This window comes from Coffea arabica, chromosome 10e (assembly GCF_036785885.1).
Source record: "Coffea arabica cultivar ET-39 chromosome 10e, Coffea Arabica ET-39 HiFi, whole genome shotgun sequence".
Lineage (NCBI taxonomy): Eukaryota > Viridiplantae > Streptophyta > Magnoliopsida > Gentianales > Rubiaceae > Coffea > Coffea arabica.
The window spans coordinates 7,788,839-7,808,533 of NC_092328.1; the positions used below are offsets into that span (position 1 = coordinate 7,788,839).

Genomic DNA, 19,695 nt, shown 5'->3' on the forward strand with positions numbered 1-19,695 from the left:
AATACGAGGAAATAAATAATTAAGGACGACCGATAAAATGAGCTAAGTGTTATACATTTAATAGTTTATACTAAAGATGATATATATATATACATACACACACACATATATTAGACCAGTTCATCTAAAAAAACTAAGTGGAAGTAAATAATTAAGTCAATAATATTATCCTTTGAGGAAAATAAAATCCATCATGTTTCAAGCTGGCTGTTGTCTGTGAGGAGATCATGTAATAAAACTTCCATAGACGCAAAAAAAAAAAAAAAAAAAAAATCCCAATGGCTCTCAAACATATTACATGAACATACATTTAAAGAATACCATGAGAATTTGTAACTGGTTTAGAAATATTGACACCATCAAAATTGTTAGTGATATTATCTAATCATGTTAATAATATCGAGGATATTACTGTGAAAGCCAAAGATGCGTTTCATCTTTCATCTACCAACATGTTTAATTGAAACTTTTTTCTAGTAAAATTAATTTGTAACTACTATTCCCTATATATATATATATATATATATATATATATATATATATACATATAGTTAAATATATTCATGGTTTTAGAGTAAAATGTTAATGGGAATTCCTAATCTTTTGATAATTATATGTTTGATAATCTAAGGCAATATGCATGGAGAAGTATGATCTCATAATTTGACTTAGAGCACTATGCTCTTTGATACTTGAACAGTATAAAACAGGCAAATTAAACATAGATCATCTACTCTGTCTAGGTTACAAAGCACCATCAAGTTACACGCTACTACAAAATTAAACTAACAAAATTCATAACGTCATCTGCGTGTTAACTACTTTCATAAACCAAATATCTAAAAACGTAATTCACTAATTGATCAATAATACATCTCGAGTTTGTTTGGATAGTGTATTATTTGAAATAATTACTGTAGCACTTTTTGTGATGTGATGTATGTGAGATAAAAAGGTGGTTGGGAATATAAAAAGGTGTGTTGGAAAATGTATCTATGATGCAAGCGAAATATTATTTGGGATAATTGGGGTATCCAAACACACTAAATATCTCTACTTGCACGTACCGACAATTACATGTTGACTATAATCGTAATACGTAATCGCTATATATATACATCGACAGTTTCAAGCGTATTTATTGGAGCCGCTTATAAACACCGACACGAACATATCCGCTGCCAAAAGGGTTGCCTCTTGGCTTCCAATGCCATCACATCTCAAAAATCTCGTAATCCACAAATTTCTCAAACAAAAAGATACTACAATTTGTTAAAAGAAAAGGATTAAAACTTGGAGAGGAACTCTTCTCAAAGCCAATTATATAAAGGTAAGAATAAAGAACAACCTAGAACGAAAGGGACTAAATTGCAAAACCGCCTTACTGTTTGGAAAAAAAGAGAGAGCCCATGTATCGCTGAGACTTCTCTTCTCCATTTCTTTATACAGTGCACGTCATCAAATATTATATATATAAAACCCTGCCACAGCCCAGGCCCCTTGAGTCTTGCCCCAGGGTTACATAATTTCTCCTCTCTTCTGAGACCCTTTTTGTCTTCTTAACCTATTTCCTCTCGAATTAAACCAATCCCCAAATCTTCTCCAAAAAATTCTCTGTACAGTTATACCTTTTTGATGTCCGAAGCATCCACCGTTTTGCAGGTCAGCCACTTTGTCTTTTTATGTTTGTCACATAAAAGTCTGTAGTGTTTATGGGGGGTTTTTTTTGGTATTTAGGGATGGTTTTCGTTTTATTTTCAATATCGATTTAGGGTTTTGTTGATTTAATTTGTCGATTTTCGAGCTTAAAATTGTTTGTTTTGATGCTAACTTCTGTTATTTATGTTTTATTGTTTGTGGTTTTGGTGAATACAGTAAATAGATATAGGGAAGTAGACTTTGGATATGGCGAGCTTAAGATCGAGCTTGCCGTCACGGCTACGGCAACTTCTGTCCGGTGACGGAGCAATCGGTCCCTCTGCTAAACTTGACTCCGAGCCTGTATGCCTTCAATTTACTTACACTACTTTCACTACTTACACTACACTAGTACACACAGAGAAACACATATACGCGTGTATATTATAACTGTTCAAGTGATGCCTAGTTTATGTGATGGTATTTACTGGTGATTCAACTTGAGGGTTTTGTATTTTGGGTTTAATTTATTGCAAAATGTTTTCTTTGTGGCAATGTGCAAGTAATTTTCTGTTGTATTGTGAGCCTGGATATGGGTATTGCTTTCTTTGCTGAAAAATGCACTTGTTTGATTTCTTTTAGCAGTATTATGTGCTTTCAGCCTAATGGTTAGTATATTGAAAGATAAAATTAAATGTGAAATGGCTTAATTTGCCTAGGGAAATTCATATCAACCTTGACAAACGCAATTAACTTTTTATTTGCTTTGATGCTTAATAGATGCGGCAGCATTGGAGATTTCGTTTGATTTAAAACTTCTGTCTTTGTTTTTTGGTTGTTCAGCTTCTGTGTATTTTAAGAGTTACCAAGGAGGATATGGTGCTCTTTTTTGTAGTCTATGTTGCTTTATGAGCATTATACTTTGTAATGTCTTGGTCTTACGCTTTCTCAAGGACTTGCGTGGCTTATTTTTTTTGTGAACTAAGGTCCTTCTTCTAATTTCCTTTCCATTGTGTTCTTGAAACTTGGAATTTGTGACATACATTGGTTTTACTCCACTTTGCTAGTGAATGACTTTATTTGAAGGAATTGAAGTAAGCGAAAACCTTCATGAGTAAATTCTCTGTTCTTCCTCAGTAAATGCGTCTTTTTATCTTAAGTTCTCTAAGCAGTTTGCTTCTCAGAGGGGTACTTTTTATGTATTTTTAGATTTATTAAATTGAAAATATTTTGGGCTGAAGTAGTATATAGTTAGAATTTATGATTTTTTTTCCTCCTTAAACTTTGTGGAATATACAATATGTGCTTCAAAAAACTATGTAGAGCGAGTGATCCTGTACAACGTACAACGATACAATTGTTGTTGGTTTCATGAATAATATTAGCTTGTCTAGAGTAATAATGTTTATCATATAGTTATATGCCGCTGAGCCCAATTTTGTATCAAAGCCCAAGCATTTGCTTCCAGTTTGACCTTTTGGTTGTGGTGCTTAGATTTAGCAGAATGCTTGCTCGATTGTCTGAGCTTAAGTAGATTTTAACTTGTTGGTATGCGCTGGGGGTGGTGCAAGTTTGGTTCTTGTAGAAGAAGTATGCTACTAGTTCTAGACTGGAATAGGATAAAGATTAAGTCTATTGTCATTTTTATTTTCCAGGGATTAGAACATGGATCTTCCTACCTGCTAGATGTATTGATAACAGAATATTCTGAGTTAGGAAATTGTATCGGGACTTGTAGTAGTCATCAATTGCTATGATGATAAAACAATGAAATTGGTTCAGTTACTGATGGCTACAACAATTTGATATGCATCTGGATTACCATGTAAGATGGATGTGAACGAAGTGGAGGAAACATTTTTTAGTTTTGAATTTTCATAAAATATTCTGCATTATTTACTATATGTTTTTAAGTACCATAATTTAATGTTTTGCAGGCTTAATCATTTTTACTAAGTAATCTTTTAATTAAGATGTATGTATGTTTGTCATAAGCATGATTTCCAACTGAATAGTGTTAGTGGTACCATCAAATGCTTGCACACAATGTGTACGACATAATGTCTGTTTTTGACAGTATTGTATAGTGGGAACTGCAGGATTGGTCATGATATGCAGGAATATTTGGAGCATGTCATGTTTCGTAATTTTGTATTTTTCTGATTTAACCATATGGAAACTGTTAACAATCTACTTACCTTGCTTTGGACTATGGTACTAGTCCCTGGAATTTTGAAATGTGAACTTAAGACCTGAATTAGCAGGTGCATTAGTTTTTAAGTTACTAACTTGCCAACATTCATATCACCATGGGTTCTGAATTACTTGGTCTTCTAGATCTTTTATCTGGTAAAAGCTATAATAATGAGGGGGAATAATCGAAGAGTCCATGTAGTCTACGCTTGGTACCTGTAACTATTATATATCTAAACTCCTACTGTTTTGGCACTTGTTTTATGGAAAGGATAAAGGAAGATATAAGTACAAAGTTGTAGTCTGTATCATGTTATGCACCCAACCCAGTGTTGCCAACTCCAGGTGGACTACTAGGAACACATTAAGAGCAAAACATGGCCTTTCAGCCTCATAAGCCATAAAGTAGCACTTTCAATGTCAATATCAGCAAAAGAGAAATATTTTGGGCCTTATGTGTCTTCCTGGAAGGACTCCTGCTTGTAATTGCTGTATTTGTGTTTTGGGTGTGTACAAGTTAAAAAATGACTAGGTTGTATGTTGGCACAATTTTTGGTCATGGTCAAAAAAGTAGGTAGGGATATTGGTGGTTATATCCACTATTTGATGGATATATCTAAAATCATTGATTGGATTGTATTCTACTATATGCTTATGTGGAAAGATTTTGACAAGAACCTACTTGTTTCTGTGGATGATTTATCTCCAAAATCCCATTTGGCACTAGCAAAATGTAAAATGACTAAAGGAGAGGGAAAAAAGAGAACAGAACAATTAATTTTATGTGTAATCTTTGTCTCTCTCTCTTGGTCGCCTAGGCAATTAGTTTCCTGCAATGTTTGAAGATATTAATTTTGATTATATCTTCCTATTTTCATCTGTAGTCTGATATACTCTATGTATTGTGCAGCCGGCAAAAGTAAAGGCTTTTATTGACAAGGTGATTCAAAGTCCATTACAAGACATAGCTATACCTCTTTCTGGATTTCGATGGGAGTATGGCAAGGTGGTTTTGTCTTTCTTTTTTATTTTACTCTTCTTGCCTTCATTTGATATGTCCTGAAAGTTGCTAGTTGTTATATTTGCCATAAGCTTGTTTTTCTTCTTCTTGGTTTCTAATGCAGCTTGCTTGTGTTTCAGGGGAACTTTAATCATTGGAGGCCATTGTTTCTTCATTTTGATACATATTTAAAGACATACATATCTTGCAGGAATGACCTTCTGTTATCTGATAATATTTTAGATGTTAGTCCATTTCCGAAGCAAGTGGTTCTACAAATTTTGCGAGTGATGCAAATCATATTAGAAAATTGCCATAATAAGAGTACGTTCAGTGGCTTAGAGGTGAGTTGGACGCTGTGAATGAGAACAAGAGTTATTGTATTCACTATTTACTGGAAAAAAATTGTGTTATTCTCATTTTAGATGGCATTATGTGCCTTTGCATTATAGTATCTACTACTTGTGTCTGTGATTTTTGAATAATCCCTGTTTTTTGTTGCTTTCCAGCATTTCAGGCTTTTACTTGCTTCGACTGATCCTGAAATCCTTATAGCAACTTTAGAGACTCTTTCTGCATTAGTGAAAATAAATCCATCCAAGTTGCATGCCAGTGGGAAGTTGGTCGGATGTGGGTCTGTAAATAGCTGCCTCCTATCACTCGCACAGGGATGGGGAAGCAAAGAAGAAGGCTTGGGCTTGTACTCCTGCGTTACTGTTAATGAAAGGACCCAAGAAGGGGGCTTATGTTTGTTTCCTTCTGATGTGGAAAATGATACTGGCAAAGCACAGTATCATTTGGGGTCAACCCTTTACTATGAGTTGCATGGTACCAGTAGTCAAAGTACCGAGGGAGTTAGTGAAAGCTCGGTGTCTTCTGGCATGAGTGTTATTCACTTGCCTGAGCTCCATTTGAGGAAAGAGGATGATCTATCGCTTATGAAGTTGTGCATTGATCAGTATGATGTTCCTCCTGAACACAGATTCTCATTACTGACAAGGATCAGATTTGCCCGTGCATTTCGTTCTCCTAGAATATGCAGACTGTACAGCAAGATTTGCCTCCTGTCCTTCATTGTGCTTGTCCAATCCAGTGATTCTCATGATGAACTTGTTTCCTTTTTTGCCAATGAGCCAGAATACACAAATGAGTTAATTAGGATTGTGAGGTCTGAAGAAACCATATCTGGAGCTATCAGAACGCTTGCAATGAATGCTCTGGGAGCCCAATTAGCTGCTCATTCATCATCGCATGAGCGGGCAAGGATTTTGAGTGGTTCAAGCATCAGTTTTGCAGGGGGTAATCGTATGATTCTTCTGAATGTGCTCCAAAGAGCAATTTTATCGTTAAATAACTCCAATGATCCATTGTGTGTTGCCTTTGTTGAAGCACTTGTTCAGTTCTACTTGCTACATGTCATATCTTCTTCAAGTTCTGGGAGCGTAATCAGAGGTTCGGGGATGGTCCCTGCCTTTTTACCTCTTTTAGAGGATTCTGATCCAACACATCTGCATCTTGTGTGTTTAGCTGTGAAAACTCTGCAAAAGCTCTTGGACTATAGCAATGCGGCAGTGACACTCTTTAAAGATTTGGGTGGGGTGGAGCTTTTGGCACATAGATTGGAGATAGAGGTACACAGAGTAATTGATTTGGCTGGAGTAGATGTTAGTCCAATGGCTGTTGGTGAATGCTCCAGGAACACTAATGATCAGATATATTCTCAGAAAAGACTCATCAGGGTTCTATTAAAGGCTCTTAGTTCTGCTACTTATGCCTTAGCAAATTCGACAAGATCCCAGAATGCTTATGATGGTTCTTTACCTGCTACTCTGTCACTGATTTTTGGTAATGTGGAAAAATTTGGAGGTGATATTTATTATTCTGCTGTGACGGTTATGAGTGAAATAATTCATAAAGACCCCACCTGCTTTCCTGCTTTGTATGAATTGGGCCTCCCCAATGCTTTTCTGTCATCAGTGGTGGCTGGTATATTGCCTTCTTCAAAGGCACTTACATGTGTTCCAAATGGTCTCGGTGCGATTTGTCTTAATGCCAAGGGTTTAGAGGCAGTGAGAGAAACTTCGGCACTGCGCTTTCTTGTTGATATATTCACGGACAAAAAGTATGTGATAGCTATGAATGAAGGTATTGTCCCTTTGGCAAATGCTGTGGAAGAGCTTCTGAGGCATGTTTCTTCATTACGAGGTACCGGTGTTGATCTGATAATTGAAATTATCAATAGGATTGCAGTGCTTGGGGATGCTAAACCTGTAGATTCATTAGGGAAATCTAATGAAAGCACTGCAATGGAAATGGATTCTGAAAACAAGGAAAACATGGGTCCTTGCAGCCTTGTTGATGTTACCGGTTCAACTTCTGAAGGGCTTTCGGATGAGCAGTTCATCCAGCTAAGTATCTTTCATGTCATGGTACTTGTTCACAGGACAATGGAAAATTCTGAAACATGTAGGTTGTTTGTAGAGAAGTCAGGAATTGAAGGTCTACTTAAACTTCTTTTAAGGCCAAGTGTTGCACAGTCATCTGAAGGGATGTCCATAGCACTACACAGTACTATGGTCTTCAAGAGTTTCACTCAACATCATTCGACACCTTTAGCACGTGCCTTCTGTTCTTCTCTCAAGGATAATCTGAAAAAGGCTTTAACTGGATTTACTGGTGTCTCCGGATCCTTTCTGCTGGACCCTAGGGTGATTCCAGATAGTGGAATTTTTTCATCACTCTTTATTGTTGAGTTTCTTCTATTTCTGGCTGCCTCAAAAGACAATCGTTGGGTAACTGCATTGCTTACTGAATTTGGAAGTGAAAGCAAGGAAGTTTTGGAGGATATTGGGCGTATCCATCGTGAAGTCTTATGGCAGATTGCTCTTCTTGAAGACTCTAAGATTGATGTAGAGGATGATGCTACTGGTTCTGCGGATGAGTCACGCCAGTCAGAGTTGGATATGATTGATTCTGAAGAGCAAAGATTCAACTCTTTCCGACAATTTCTTGATCCCCTGCTTCGAAGAAGAATGTCTGGATGGAGTGTTGAATCACAGTTTTTTGATCTGATAAACCTCTATCGTGATCTTACTCGCGCATCTGGTCTTCAGCAACGACAGACTGTTGATGGTCTCTCAAACATACAGCCAGGAGTTGGTCATCAGTCTCATCAGTCTGCTTCTGCCAATGTTGCTGAGTCCAGTGGTAAGAAGGATGAAGATAGGCAGAGAACCTATTACCGTTCCTGTTGTGATATGGCGAGATCATTATCAATTCACATCACCCATTTGTTTCAAGAGTTGGGAAAGGTAATGCTTCTTCCATCTCGTAGGCGAGATGACATGCTAAATGTGTCTTCTCCTTCAAAATCAGTTGGTTCTAGCTTTGCTTCAATTGCATCAGACCATGTGAACTTCGGAGGCCACGTAAATCATAGTGGATCTGATGCATCTGTTTCAACCAAGTGTCGCTATTTTGGAAAGGTGGTTGATTTTATTGATGGCATTCTACTTGACAAGCCTGATTCGTGTAATCCTGTTATACTAAATTGCTTGTATGGACGAGGGGTGATCCAATCCATTTTGACCACATTTGACGCTACTAGTCAGTTGCTTTATGATGTGAACAGAGCTCCTGCATCGCCCATGGAGACTGATGAAGGGGCTTTGAGGCAGGATAGAATGGAAGAAGTAGATCATTCCTGGATATATGGTCCCCTAGCCTGCTTCGGTAGACTTATGGACCACCTGGTAACTTCATCCTTTATTTTATCTCCTTTTACGAAGCACTTGCTTACACAGCCTTTGGTGAATGGGGATAAACCATTTCCTCGAGATGCTGAGACATTTGTTAAGGTTCTCCAGTCTATGGTACTGAAAGCTGTTCTTCCAGTTTGGATTCATCCACAGTTTACAGAATGCAATTATGATTTCATTACAACACTAATCAACATCATCAGACACATTTACTCTGGGGTAGAAGTGAAAAACATTGCTAGCAATGCAACTCGGATATCTGGCCCTCCCCCCAATGAATCAACTATTGCAACAATAGCAGAGATGGGTTTTTCCAGATCCCGCGCTGAAGAGGCACTGAGACAGGTCGGTTCAAACAGTGTGGAGTTGGCAATGGAGTGGTTATTCTCGCATCCTGAGGAAACTCAAGAAGATGATGAACTTGCCCGAGCACTAGCAATGTCCCTTGGGAACTCTGGATCAGAGTCAAAGGAAGATTCTGCTGATGAATCTAGACAATCTATTGTAGAGGAAATGGTGCAACTTCCTCCTGTTGATGACTTGTTATTAGCTTGTAGGAGGCTTTTGCAGATGAAAGAGACACTGGCTTTTCCTGTTAGAGGGCTCCTTGTGATGATTTGCTCCCAAAATGACGGTCATAACAGGTCCCATGTTATTTCGTTTATTATTGAACAAGTGAAGCTTTGTGGTAACATTTCTGACAGTGGCAGCAGTACCATGCTGTCTTCCTTATTCCATGTTCTTGCTTTGATTTTAAATGAAGATGCAGCTGCTAGGGAAGTTGCTGCAAAGCATGCTTTGGTTAAAGTTGCATCAGACCTCCTGTCACAGTGGAATTCAGGTTCATATGACCAGGTTGCATCTCAAGTCCCTAAATGGGTGACAGCAGCATTTGTTGCCATTGACCGCCTTGCTCAAGTGGAGCAGAAATCAAATCTTGATGTTTCAGAACTGTTAAAGAAGGAAGAGGTTGGCAGTCAGACATCTATTGTGATAGATGATGATAGACAAAACAAGTTGCAGAAAACATTGGGCTCATCTCCCAAACACTTGGATGTACAGGAGCAAAAGCGACTTGTTGAAATAGCATGTGGTTGTATTAAGAGACAACTTCCTTCTGAGACAATGCATGCTGTGCTGCAGTTATGTTCTACTCTTACAAGAACTCATTCAATTGCTGTCAGTTTTCTTGATGCTGGGGGTCTGCAGTCACTGCTTTCCTTGCCAACAAGTAGCCTATTTGTTGGGTTTGATAATATAGCTGCTACCATAATCAGACATGTTCTTGAAGATCCCCAGACACTTCAGCAAGCAATGGAATCTGAAATTCGGCACAGTATAGCAACTGCAGCTAACCGGCAGGCCAGTGGAAGGCTTACAGCTCGAAATTTTCTACTAAATTTAAGTTCTGTCATTCAACGGGATCCAGTGATTTTTATGAAAGCTGCTCAGTCTGTTTGCCAAATTGAGATGGTTGGAGAGAGGCCGTACATTGTCTTGCTCAAAGATCGTGACAAGGATAAAACTAAGGAAAGAGAGAAAGAGAAGGAGAAACCAGAAGAGAAAGACAAGCTACAGAACAGTGATGGGAAAGCTAGTCTGGGTCATATGAATTCACAGTCGCCTGGAAGTGGGCAGGGAAAGCTTTTTGACACAAGTTCAAAGAATGTTAAACTCCACAGGAAACCTCCTCATAGCTTTGTAAATGTAATTGAGCTTCTTTTGGATTCAGTTATTACTTTTGATCCTCCAGTTAAAGAAGAATCCTTGACAAAAGATAACTCATCGTCGCAAGACATGGACATTGATATATCTGGATCTAAAGGCAAAGGTAAAGCTATAGTGTCTGCATCTGATGAGAATGAAAGCAATGAGCAAGAGTCTGCAGCATCCATGGCCAGGATTGTATTTATTCTGAAGCTTTTGACCGAGATTCTTCTGATGTATGCTTCGTCTATTCATGTTTTGCTCCGGAAAGATTCTGAAGTTAGCAGCTGCAGGGTAACATCTGAACGGGGTTCTAGTGCTGGAGTGTTTCACCATATTCTTCATAAGTTTTTACCACACTTGAAAACTTCTAGAAAGGAAAAGAAAACAGATGGTGATTGGAGGCATAAATTAGCAAGCAGAGCAAACCAGTTTTTGGTGGCATCGTGTGTTCGCTCTACTGAAGCAAGGAAAAGAATTTTTGTGGAGATAAGCTATGTTTTCAATGATTTTTCTCATTCAGCTAAAGGGTTTAGAGCACCTGATGTTGATATCCAAGCCTTCATTGATCTCCTAAATGATGTATTGGCTGCTCGCACTCCTACAGGCTCATACATTTCAGCTGAGGCCTCAGTAACTTTTGTTGATGTTGGTCTAGTTCGATCTCTAACTAGAGTTCTTCATGTGTTAGATCTAGATCATGCCGATTCTGCCAAGTTGGTAACTGGGCTTGTGAAAGTTCTGGAATTGGTGACTAAGGAACATGTCAATGCTGCTGACTCCAATGCAGGGAAAGGTGAGCAGTTGGGGAAACCATCTGCTCAAATAGAGTCTAGAGAAACAGAAATTGCTGGTGATACGTCACAGTCGCAGGAAACAATGTCCCAAGCTAATGCAAATGCAGTGAACGTGGACAATGTTGAGTCTTTTACTGTGATTGAGAATTATGGTGGATCTGAGGCTGTGACAGATGATATGGAACATGACCAGGATATGGATGAAGGTTTTGCTGCTCCTGAAGAAGATTATATGCATGAAACTCCAGAAGACACAAGAGGCGTGGAAAATGGCCTAGACTCTGTAGCAGTAAGATTTGAAATACAGCCGGATGTGCAAGAGAATCTTGATGATGATGAAGAAGATGAAGAAGAAGATGAGGATGAGGATGATGAGATGTCAGGTGATGAAGGAGATGAGGTTGATGAAGATGGGGATGATGAAGAACAGAACATTCTTGAAGAAGATGAAGTGCATCACTTACCACATCATGATACAGATCAAGATGACCATGAAATTGATGAAGACGAGTTTGATGAAGAAGTGATGGAAGAAGAGGAGGAAGATGACGAGGATGATGAGGATGGTGTAATATTGAGGTTGGGAGGTGGAATGAATGGCATTAATGTATTTGACCATATCGAAGTTTTTGGGAGAGAGAGTAGCTTTTCGAGTGAAACTCTACATGTAATGCCTGTTGAAGTATTTGGCTCCAGACGTCAAGGTCGTACAACATCCATCTACAATTTGTTGGGTAGAAGTGGTGATAGTATTGTTCCTTCACAACATCCACTTCTGGTGGAACCATCCTCATCGCCAGCAGCTTCTTTGGGACAGCCAGGTATATTTACTCATACATCTGTCTTTTTATATGTTGCAAATTTTAACTTCTATGATTTATTGCCCGATTTCTATCCTGTCTCTCTCCCTGTATAATTGTTATTTGGGTGTGATGCTTATATCTTCCTGTTTGCTCAGAGAATGCTCGTGATGCTTACACAGATAGAAACTTGGACGGAACATCATCTCGGTTGGATTCCATATTCCGTTCACTTCGCAATGGACGTCATGGCCACCGGTTTAATTTGTGGGCAAGTGATAACCAGCAAAGTGGGGGATCAAGTACATCAGCAATCCCTCAGGGTCTTGAAGACTTGCTTGTTTCTCAGTTGAGGCGTGCAACTCCTGAGAGAAACTCTGATCATAATACTTCAGTGTCATCACAAAATAAAGAAGAGGCTAGTCATTCCCCTGGATCAGCTGGGATAATGACAGGACCCTCTGTTGCTGATGGTGCCAACAGTGACGGTGGAAACCTACCGCCTACCTCTTCCACAGCAATAGATACCTCTCGTGTTACTGATACTGTACCTGCAGCAAATGAAACCACTCAGGAAGCTGATGTTTCTAGCAGACAGCCTCAATCCGTTGAGATGCAGTTTGAGCAAAGTGATGCTGTTGTTCGGGACGTTGAAGCAGTAAGTCAAGAAAGTAGTGGTAGTGGCGCAACTCTTGGGGAGAGTCTTCGGAGTTTGGATGTCGAAATTGGGAGTGCTGATGGCCATGATGAGGGTGGAGACAGGCAAGGCACTGGAGATCGAACAAGGAGGACTAGTGTATCATTTGTAAATGCTGCCCCACTGAATGTAAGAGATCCTCCCCTTCATAGTGTAACTGAGGTTTCTGAAAATCCCAGTCAAGAAGCAGAGCAAGGTGATGCAGCTGAAGAGCAACGAAATGCTGATGCTGACTCTGGATCAATAGATCCTGCTTTTCTTGATGCACTGCCCGAGGAGTTGCGTGCTGAAGTTCTTTCTGCTCAGCAGGGTCAAGCAGCCCAACCGCAAAATCCTGATCCAGAGAATGCTGGAGATATTGATCCTGAGTTTCTTGCTGCACTTCCCCCCGATATTCGAGAAGAAGTTCTGGCTCAACAACGTGCCCAAAGGCTGCACCAAGCACAAGAGCTGGAAGGTCAACCTGTTGAAATGGACACTGTCTCAATAATTGCAACATTTCCTTCAGAATTAAGAGAAGAGGTACATTCTAGGATTCTTTTTCATTGGGTTACTTATTGGGTTGAATTAGGATGCTTAATTTTTTTCATTCTTGGGAATCTCATCTCTACTTGATGTTCTTTTGCTATCATCTCAAGGTGCTTTTGACTTCATCTGATGCTATTCTTGCAAATCTGACTCCTGCCCTTGTGGCGGAAGCAAACATGTTGAGGGAAAGGTTTGCACGTCGGTATAATCGCACTCTTTTTGGGATGTATCCAAGAAATCGTAGGGGTGAATCTTCTAGACGTGGTGAAGTTCTTGACAGAGCTAGTGGAATTCTTCCGCGAAGGTCAATGGGAAATAAGCCAGTTGAGGCTGAGGGCTCACCTTTGGTTGACACAGAGGATCTGAAAGCAATGATCCGGTTGCTTCGGATAGTTCAGGTATTCAATTGGAAGAGTTGGTTTTCTCTTCTTAGGTCTTTCACAATCTGTTGTTTATCTGATCTTATTGTTTTCCAGCCACTTTATAAAGGGCAGCTGCAAAGGCTTCTCCTGAACCTTAGCGCTCATGCCGAAACCAGATCAGCATTGGTCAAAATTCTTGTGGACTTGTTAATGCTTGATATAAAGAAGCCAGCCAGTTGTATTAATGCTGCTGAGCCCCTCTACAGACTGTATGCCTGTCAGAGTCACGTGACGTATTCTCGCCCTCAGTATGTTGATGGTAAGAATACTTTCCCATGTACATTTCGTGATCAATCCTCAGTTTAAGTTAACTTGGGACTTATGTCTTAGATCTGGGCGTACCTGTAATCTATAATTCCTAACAATTGCGTGCTGTTGGTCCAATTTTTTTCTCATGAGCTGTAATCTAATGGTTTAAGACTGATATCAGTTGTTTTATATCATCTTATATGTGAAATATAATTGAAAAAAGGAACAAAAACAAGTTTTTTTTTTTAAGTTATTGTGTTTGGTCTAGGATTTATTGAATTTTGCACAAATAAGGAGCTAAATGGATTCCCCTGTTTATAAATAGATATCTCACTGCTGCCAGTTCGGGCCCCTCTTGTTGTACATGCTTGGGTTCTATTTGGTTTTAATTGTTGCTACTTACTTAAATTGCATTACCATTTCATGTTCTTCAGCATAAATGGGGAATCCCAGATTGGATAGAATATAGATTTCCTTTCTAGTGTTTGAATTTGTGGGAATATGATTATTAAATAGCTGAATCATCATGTCTTTTATGATCAAGCTGGTTTATTTCAACTTGGTCGTAAGGTGAATAGACTGAGATTTGTGACTTTCCAATTGATTAACAGAGGTGCTTGAAAGTTGAATTTCTTAACTTTTTTTCTGGTCTGTCAAAGCAAACTGACCTCTTGAATTAGTGGTTTGTTTGCCTTAAAAAATGTTGCAAGATTTGGTTTAAGGTACCACTTGCTCTGATGCTCAGATTGCCATTTTCTTAGGCCCCAGGGGACAGAGAGTTGGGGGGTGGGTGTTGGATAATTTACTCTTTCAGGTGCCAACTTGCTATTTATTTCTGTTTCTCCAGCTGCATCTCAGAATCTAATGGCTCGTTTAGCTATCAAAGAATAATGTTCTTTGGTTAGATTTTGCTCTTGCAAGCATTTGTGAGTTCAGTTTCAGATCATAAAGTGTGTTTTTTAAAATATTGTTTATGCACAGGGGTTCCTCCTTTGGTGTCCCGGCGTGTTCTAGAAACCCTTACCTACTTGGCTCGGAATCATCCTTTAGTTGCAAAGATTCTTCTAGAATCTAGCCTTCCTGAGCCAGGCTCGAAAGTTTCTGGGACCTCTGAACAGAAGGGAAAAGCCATAATGATTGTTGAGGAGGATGAATTACAAAAGCAGCAAGAAGGGGTTGTGTCACTTGCCTTGCTTTTGTCACTGTTGAAGCAACCGCTCTATTTGCGAAGTATAGCACATCTTGAACAGGTGATAGGTCCAAACTAATCGTGTAGTGTCATTACTAGATTTTGCAAAATTTATGTACCAACGGCTTCTCTCTAATTTTGTGTTTGTTGTTGTTTCAGCTGCTAAATTTATTGGATGTGGTCATTGACAATGCTGAAACTAAATCAAATTCATCTGATGAGCCTGGTTCTTCTGTTCCTGGACAACAATCTGATCCTCATACTTCCACATCTGATGCTGAGATGAACGCCAGTTCTGGAGCCACATCAGCAGTCAATGATTCCTTGAAGGCTTCTTCCTCTGGTGCCAAGAGAGAAGGGGACTCTGTTCATGTTCTGCTTAATTTACCGCAAGCAGAACTTCGACTTCTGTGTTCATTGCTTGCAAGAGAAGGGTATAAAAAAGTTGTGCTTGAGCTATTGCATTTTTTTGAATGTTCTTGTTCATATTAGAAAGTCCTTCCAGGCATGTTGTTCCATATTAACCTTTTTGTGCATAAGTATATTATTTTATTAGGATATGTTTTCAAATTGAAACTAGGAAATTGCTGAGGCCTCCGCAAATTTTCATTAATCCTTTTGAAAATGCGGAATAAAGATTTTTGTTTTGTTTCTAAAAATTTTGAGTCCAAAAATGACAGTAAGGTAAAAAGGGTACGCAAATTTTACTACTCAGATCCAACACCAACTGGTTTTTTACCTTTAAGTTTTCAAAACTCAGTATAAAACTTGTGATCAATTACTATTTGTGAAGACCGAGTCCTAATGATGTTTTCTGATCACTTTATTGCTTTTTTGCAGTTGAAATTTAACTTATCATTATTATCTTTCTACTAACTTATGGATATTTTCTTCAGTCTGTCAGATAATGCATACACTCTTGTGGCAGAAGTTTTGAAAAAATTGGTGGCTATTGCTCCTGTTCATTGTCATCTGTTCATTACTGAGCTAGCTAGTTCTGTGCAAAGTCTGATCAAGTCTGCGATGCATGAGTTGCACATTTTTGGGGAAGTAGAGAAAGCGCTTCTTAGTACTAGTTCCTCTGATGGAGCTGCTATTTTAAGGGTTCTACAAGCTTTAAGCTCTCTTGTTGCTGCACTTAACCAGAAGGATTCTCAGATTCTTTCTGAAAAGCACTCTAAAACTGTTTCTCTTGTCCGGGAAATCAATGTAGCATTAGAGCCATTGTGGTTGGAGCTGAGCATTTGTATCAGCAAGATGGAGAGCTATTCTGATTCAGCACCTGATTTGTTGCGCTCATCTATTCTTTCAACATCTAAACCATCTGGCATGATGCCCCCCCTTCCTGCTGGCAGTCAGAATATATTGCCCTATATAGAATCCTTTTTTGTGATGTGTGAGAAGTTGCATCCTGAAGAGCCAGGTTCAGGGCATGATTTTAGTCTTGCTACTGTTTCTGATGTTGAAGAGGCTGCTGCTTTTGCTAGTCAGCAGAAAGCTTCTGGACCTTTGGCAAAAGCTGATGAAAAGCAAATGGCGTTTGTGAAATTCTCAGATAAGCACCGAAAACTTCTGAATTCTTTCATCCGGCAAAATCCTGGTTTACTTGAGAAGTCTTTCTCGCTGATGTTGAAGGTTCCTCGCATTATTGATTTTGACAATAAACGTGCGCATTTTAGATCTAAGATCAAACACCACCATGATCATCATCACAGTCCTTTAAGAATTTCTGTTAGAAGAGCTTACATTCTGGAAGATTCATACAATCAGCTTCGCATGAGGACAGCACAAGAATTGAAAGGAAGGTTGACCGTTCACTTCCAAGGGGAGGAAGGAATTGATGCTGGTGGTCTAACAAGGGAATGGTATCAATTGTTGTCAAGGGTAATTTTTGATAAAGGAGCGCTGCTATTTACCACTGTTGGCAATGAATCAACTTTCCAGCCTAATCCAAACTCAGTTTACCAGACGGAACACCTTTCATACTTCAAATTTGTCGGGCGTGTTGTGAGTATTAGTCCATTTTGTCTGTTGGATTGACATGTTGTGTGCATGCCTAATCATCTTGTGTATTATAGGTTGGGAAGGCTCTTTTTGATGGACAACTTCTTGATGTTCATTTTACCCGGTCGTTTTACAAGCATATCCTTGGGGTCAAAGTAACATATCATGACATTGAAGCTATTGACCCTGATTACTTTAAGAATCTGAAATGGTTGCTGGAGGTATGGCATTCTTAAAGCCTCTCTCTGCATTTTGTATTTGCTTGCACACAACTGTTTTGGTTGAAAAAACTAATCTTTACAATCTTTCTGCAGAATGATATCAGTGATATTATTGATCTCACATTCAGTATTGATGCTGATGAAGAAAAACTGATCCTATATGAACGGACAGAAGTATGAATATTTGTAGTTGTTTCGAATTAATTTACTTTTTGGTGGTTTTCCAAATTTAATTTTTATTTCATTTTATTTACAGGTTACTGACTATGAACTGATTCCCGGTGGTCGAAACATCCGAGTTACCGAGGAAAATAAACACCAGTATGTAGATCTCGTTGCAGAGCATCGGTTAAATACTGCCATTCGTCCACAGATAAATGCATTCTTGGAGGGATTCAATGAATTAATACCTCGGGACCTGATATCTATATTCCATGACAAGGAATTGGAATTGCTGATAAGTGGGCTTCCAGATATTGACTGTAAGTTACTAGTATACTCTGCTTTATGTTCTTCCATCTATCTTATGCTCTCCTGCACCAATTCGGGGGGCCCAAAAAACAACTGCATGCTGGCAAAAGTGAAAAAGCTAAAGGACAAAACCTGAGCCTTTTAAAAGGGAACAGGAAAAATAAGGGATAAGATGAGACCCCAGGTAAAATGAAGTAAAAACAAATCAAAGTACATTGATGAAAGATGCAGCAGTTATTTGATTGTTTCCTCTCAGTCCCTCAACCCTGGGGGAGCTCTCTGTCGCTCTTTCTCACTTTTAAGCTAATTCTTTCAGTGGATGACTTGAGAGCAAATACGGAGTATTCGGGTTATAGTGCAGCATCTCCTGTCATTCAATGGTTTTGGGAGGTGGTTCAAGGTTTTAGCAAGGAAGACAAGGCTCGGTTATTACAATTTGTAACAGGAACCTCTAAGGTACTTTCCCATCATTTCATGTTGATTCATGCATACTTGTGTGCTTTCCCATCTTTTCTTTGTGCTGTTCACTGCTGCTTTGCAAATGTGGTACAGAACTCACTGTAAGTAATATCACACTATTTACTAATTGATGGATTCTGTAGCAAATCTTACTGTGCCTGTGTTTAATAGCCCCAACTCATTCCATGTCATGATCATCTTCACTACTTAATAATAAATCAAGAAAAAAGTATCTTAGTAGACAATTGGCCCTATGGTTAGGCGGTTCTCAGCACCAGTATGCCAAGATCTAGTTTGTGATATAAGGTCATATAGCATCTTCAATAAATTGATTCTATATATATGAAGTGCTTTGTGCTGAATGTGGTTTGCTGTTCAAAAGTGTAGATTGAATGTGTAATGCTTCCAGGGCATCATTATCTTCTTCCCTCTCTCAGTTAAGGCATTGGTTGTAATTAGCTAGTGTACATTTTGACGAACTGATTGCATCAAGCACGCTTTAGATTGAATCTATACTTGGCTAGCACTGGTGAATGTAGATTTATGTCTAGTTTCATTGAAAGCCCTGGTTCAGATGAGTGATTAGGAATCTGGAAAAATAGGTGACAAGCAAGATGATGGTGTTGTTAAGTGTTGTCTTGATTATTTTTCTTCTTTTAATTCCTATGTATAAATAGACAGCATGACATTAAATGTACGTCTTTAACAAGCAAAAGGTTGTCCATTTGCTCTAGAAAGTAAAGAGAGTGTATTGAACGTCAGTCAACATCAACAGTTTCACGTATGCAGAGACAATTATTGAACAAATTAAAAATTAAGAATAACAAGAAGCCTTGCTTGACGCCTGTAATCTGCCGCAAGACAACTGACTAATCATCTATTGTTTTTGATGTTACGAAGTGTTAACATTTCACGCAAATTTTAAACAGTTTGACCCATAATATCCGTCTTTACAGGTTCCTTTAGAAGGATTCAGTGCACTACAAGGAATTTCGGGTTCCCAGAAATTTCAGATTCATAAAGCATATGGCAGTCCTGATCACTTGCCCTCAGCGCACACATGGTAATAACCTACTACTATCTGGCAATCATGGTTATCAATTGCAGGGAAAAAAAAACAAAAAATCTTTAACATGGATAATCTAGTTTGCTAGGTCTCATCTCCAGTCAAATTTTTATGTGTAGTTTTTTAAGTTTGTTGTTTTTGGTTTATGCAGTTTCAATCAATTGGATCTACCTGAATATCCTTCCAAACAGCATTTGGAAGAGAGACTGCTACTTGCAATTCATGAAGCTAATGAAGGATTTGGGTTTGGTTAAGAGCAATTTGATAAAAGGAAATGATGTAGATATGTCAATGTTGAAGAAATTTATTATGAAAGGAAATTGTTTAGGGCGGCCAGTTGAAGGCCCAAGTTATCCTTGTTGATATTATTGTACAGTACAGTTATGTCAAATGCTTATGGCAATTTAAATTTTGTCAATTTGCTCTTTGTTCTATTTAATCTGAGCGAATGTATGAGTTGCGTATACTGCTGGTTCTATGAGGCTATGGTTATCCT

General features: G+C 38.7%; 1 protein-coding gene across 2 annotated transcripts; it reads left to right on the top strand.

The window, feature by feature from the left end:
• The first annotated feature begins 1,242 nt into the window (after positions 1–1,242).
• LOC113713875 (E3 ubiquitin-protein ligase UPL1) lies at positions 1,243–19,617 on the top strand. 2 transcript variants are annotated; one of them, XM_072066911.1, is made up of 17 exons: positions 1,243–1,662; positions 1,876–2,001; positions 4,742–4,837; positions 4,972–5,175; positions 5,341–11,914; positions 12,076–13,112; positions 13,229–13,516; positions 13,595–13,799; positions 14,771–15,039; positions 15,138–15,412; positions 15,875–16,985; positions 17,057–17,203; positions 17,297–17,377; positions 17,460–17,685; positions 17,991–18,130; positions 19,090–19,196; positions 19,351–19,617. In XM_072066911.1, the coding sequence occupies exons 2-17, from the start codon at positions 1,906–1,908 to the stop codon at positions 19,451–19,453; spliced, it is 10,959 nt and encodes a 3,652-aa protein (XP_071923012.1). In that variant the 5' UTR covers positions 1,243–1,662; positions 1,876–1,905; the 3' UTR covers positions 19,454–19,617. The 2 variants fall into 2 exon arrangements, with proteins under 2 accessions (XP_071923012.1, XP_071923010.1); XM_072066909.1 differs by having other exon boundaries at positions 1,244–1,662; positions 12,052–13,112.
• Positions 19,618–19,695: the final 78 nt, after the last annotated feature.

Bases quoted from the DNA above. Each gene is read 5' to 3' on its own strand.
- LOC113713875 (XM_072066909.1), top strand. From the start codon at position 1,906: ATGGCGAGCTTAAGATCGAGCTTGCCGTCACGGCTACGGCAACTTCTG. The intron at 2,002-4,741 runs GTATGCCTTCAA...TGTATTGTGCAG, and splicing joins CTAAACTTGACTCCGAGCCT to CCGGCAAAAGTAAAGGCTTT. The intron at 13,113-13,228 runs GTACATTCTAGG...TATCATCTCAAG, and splicing joins CTTCAGAATTAAGAGAAGAG to GTGCTTTTGACTTCATCTGA.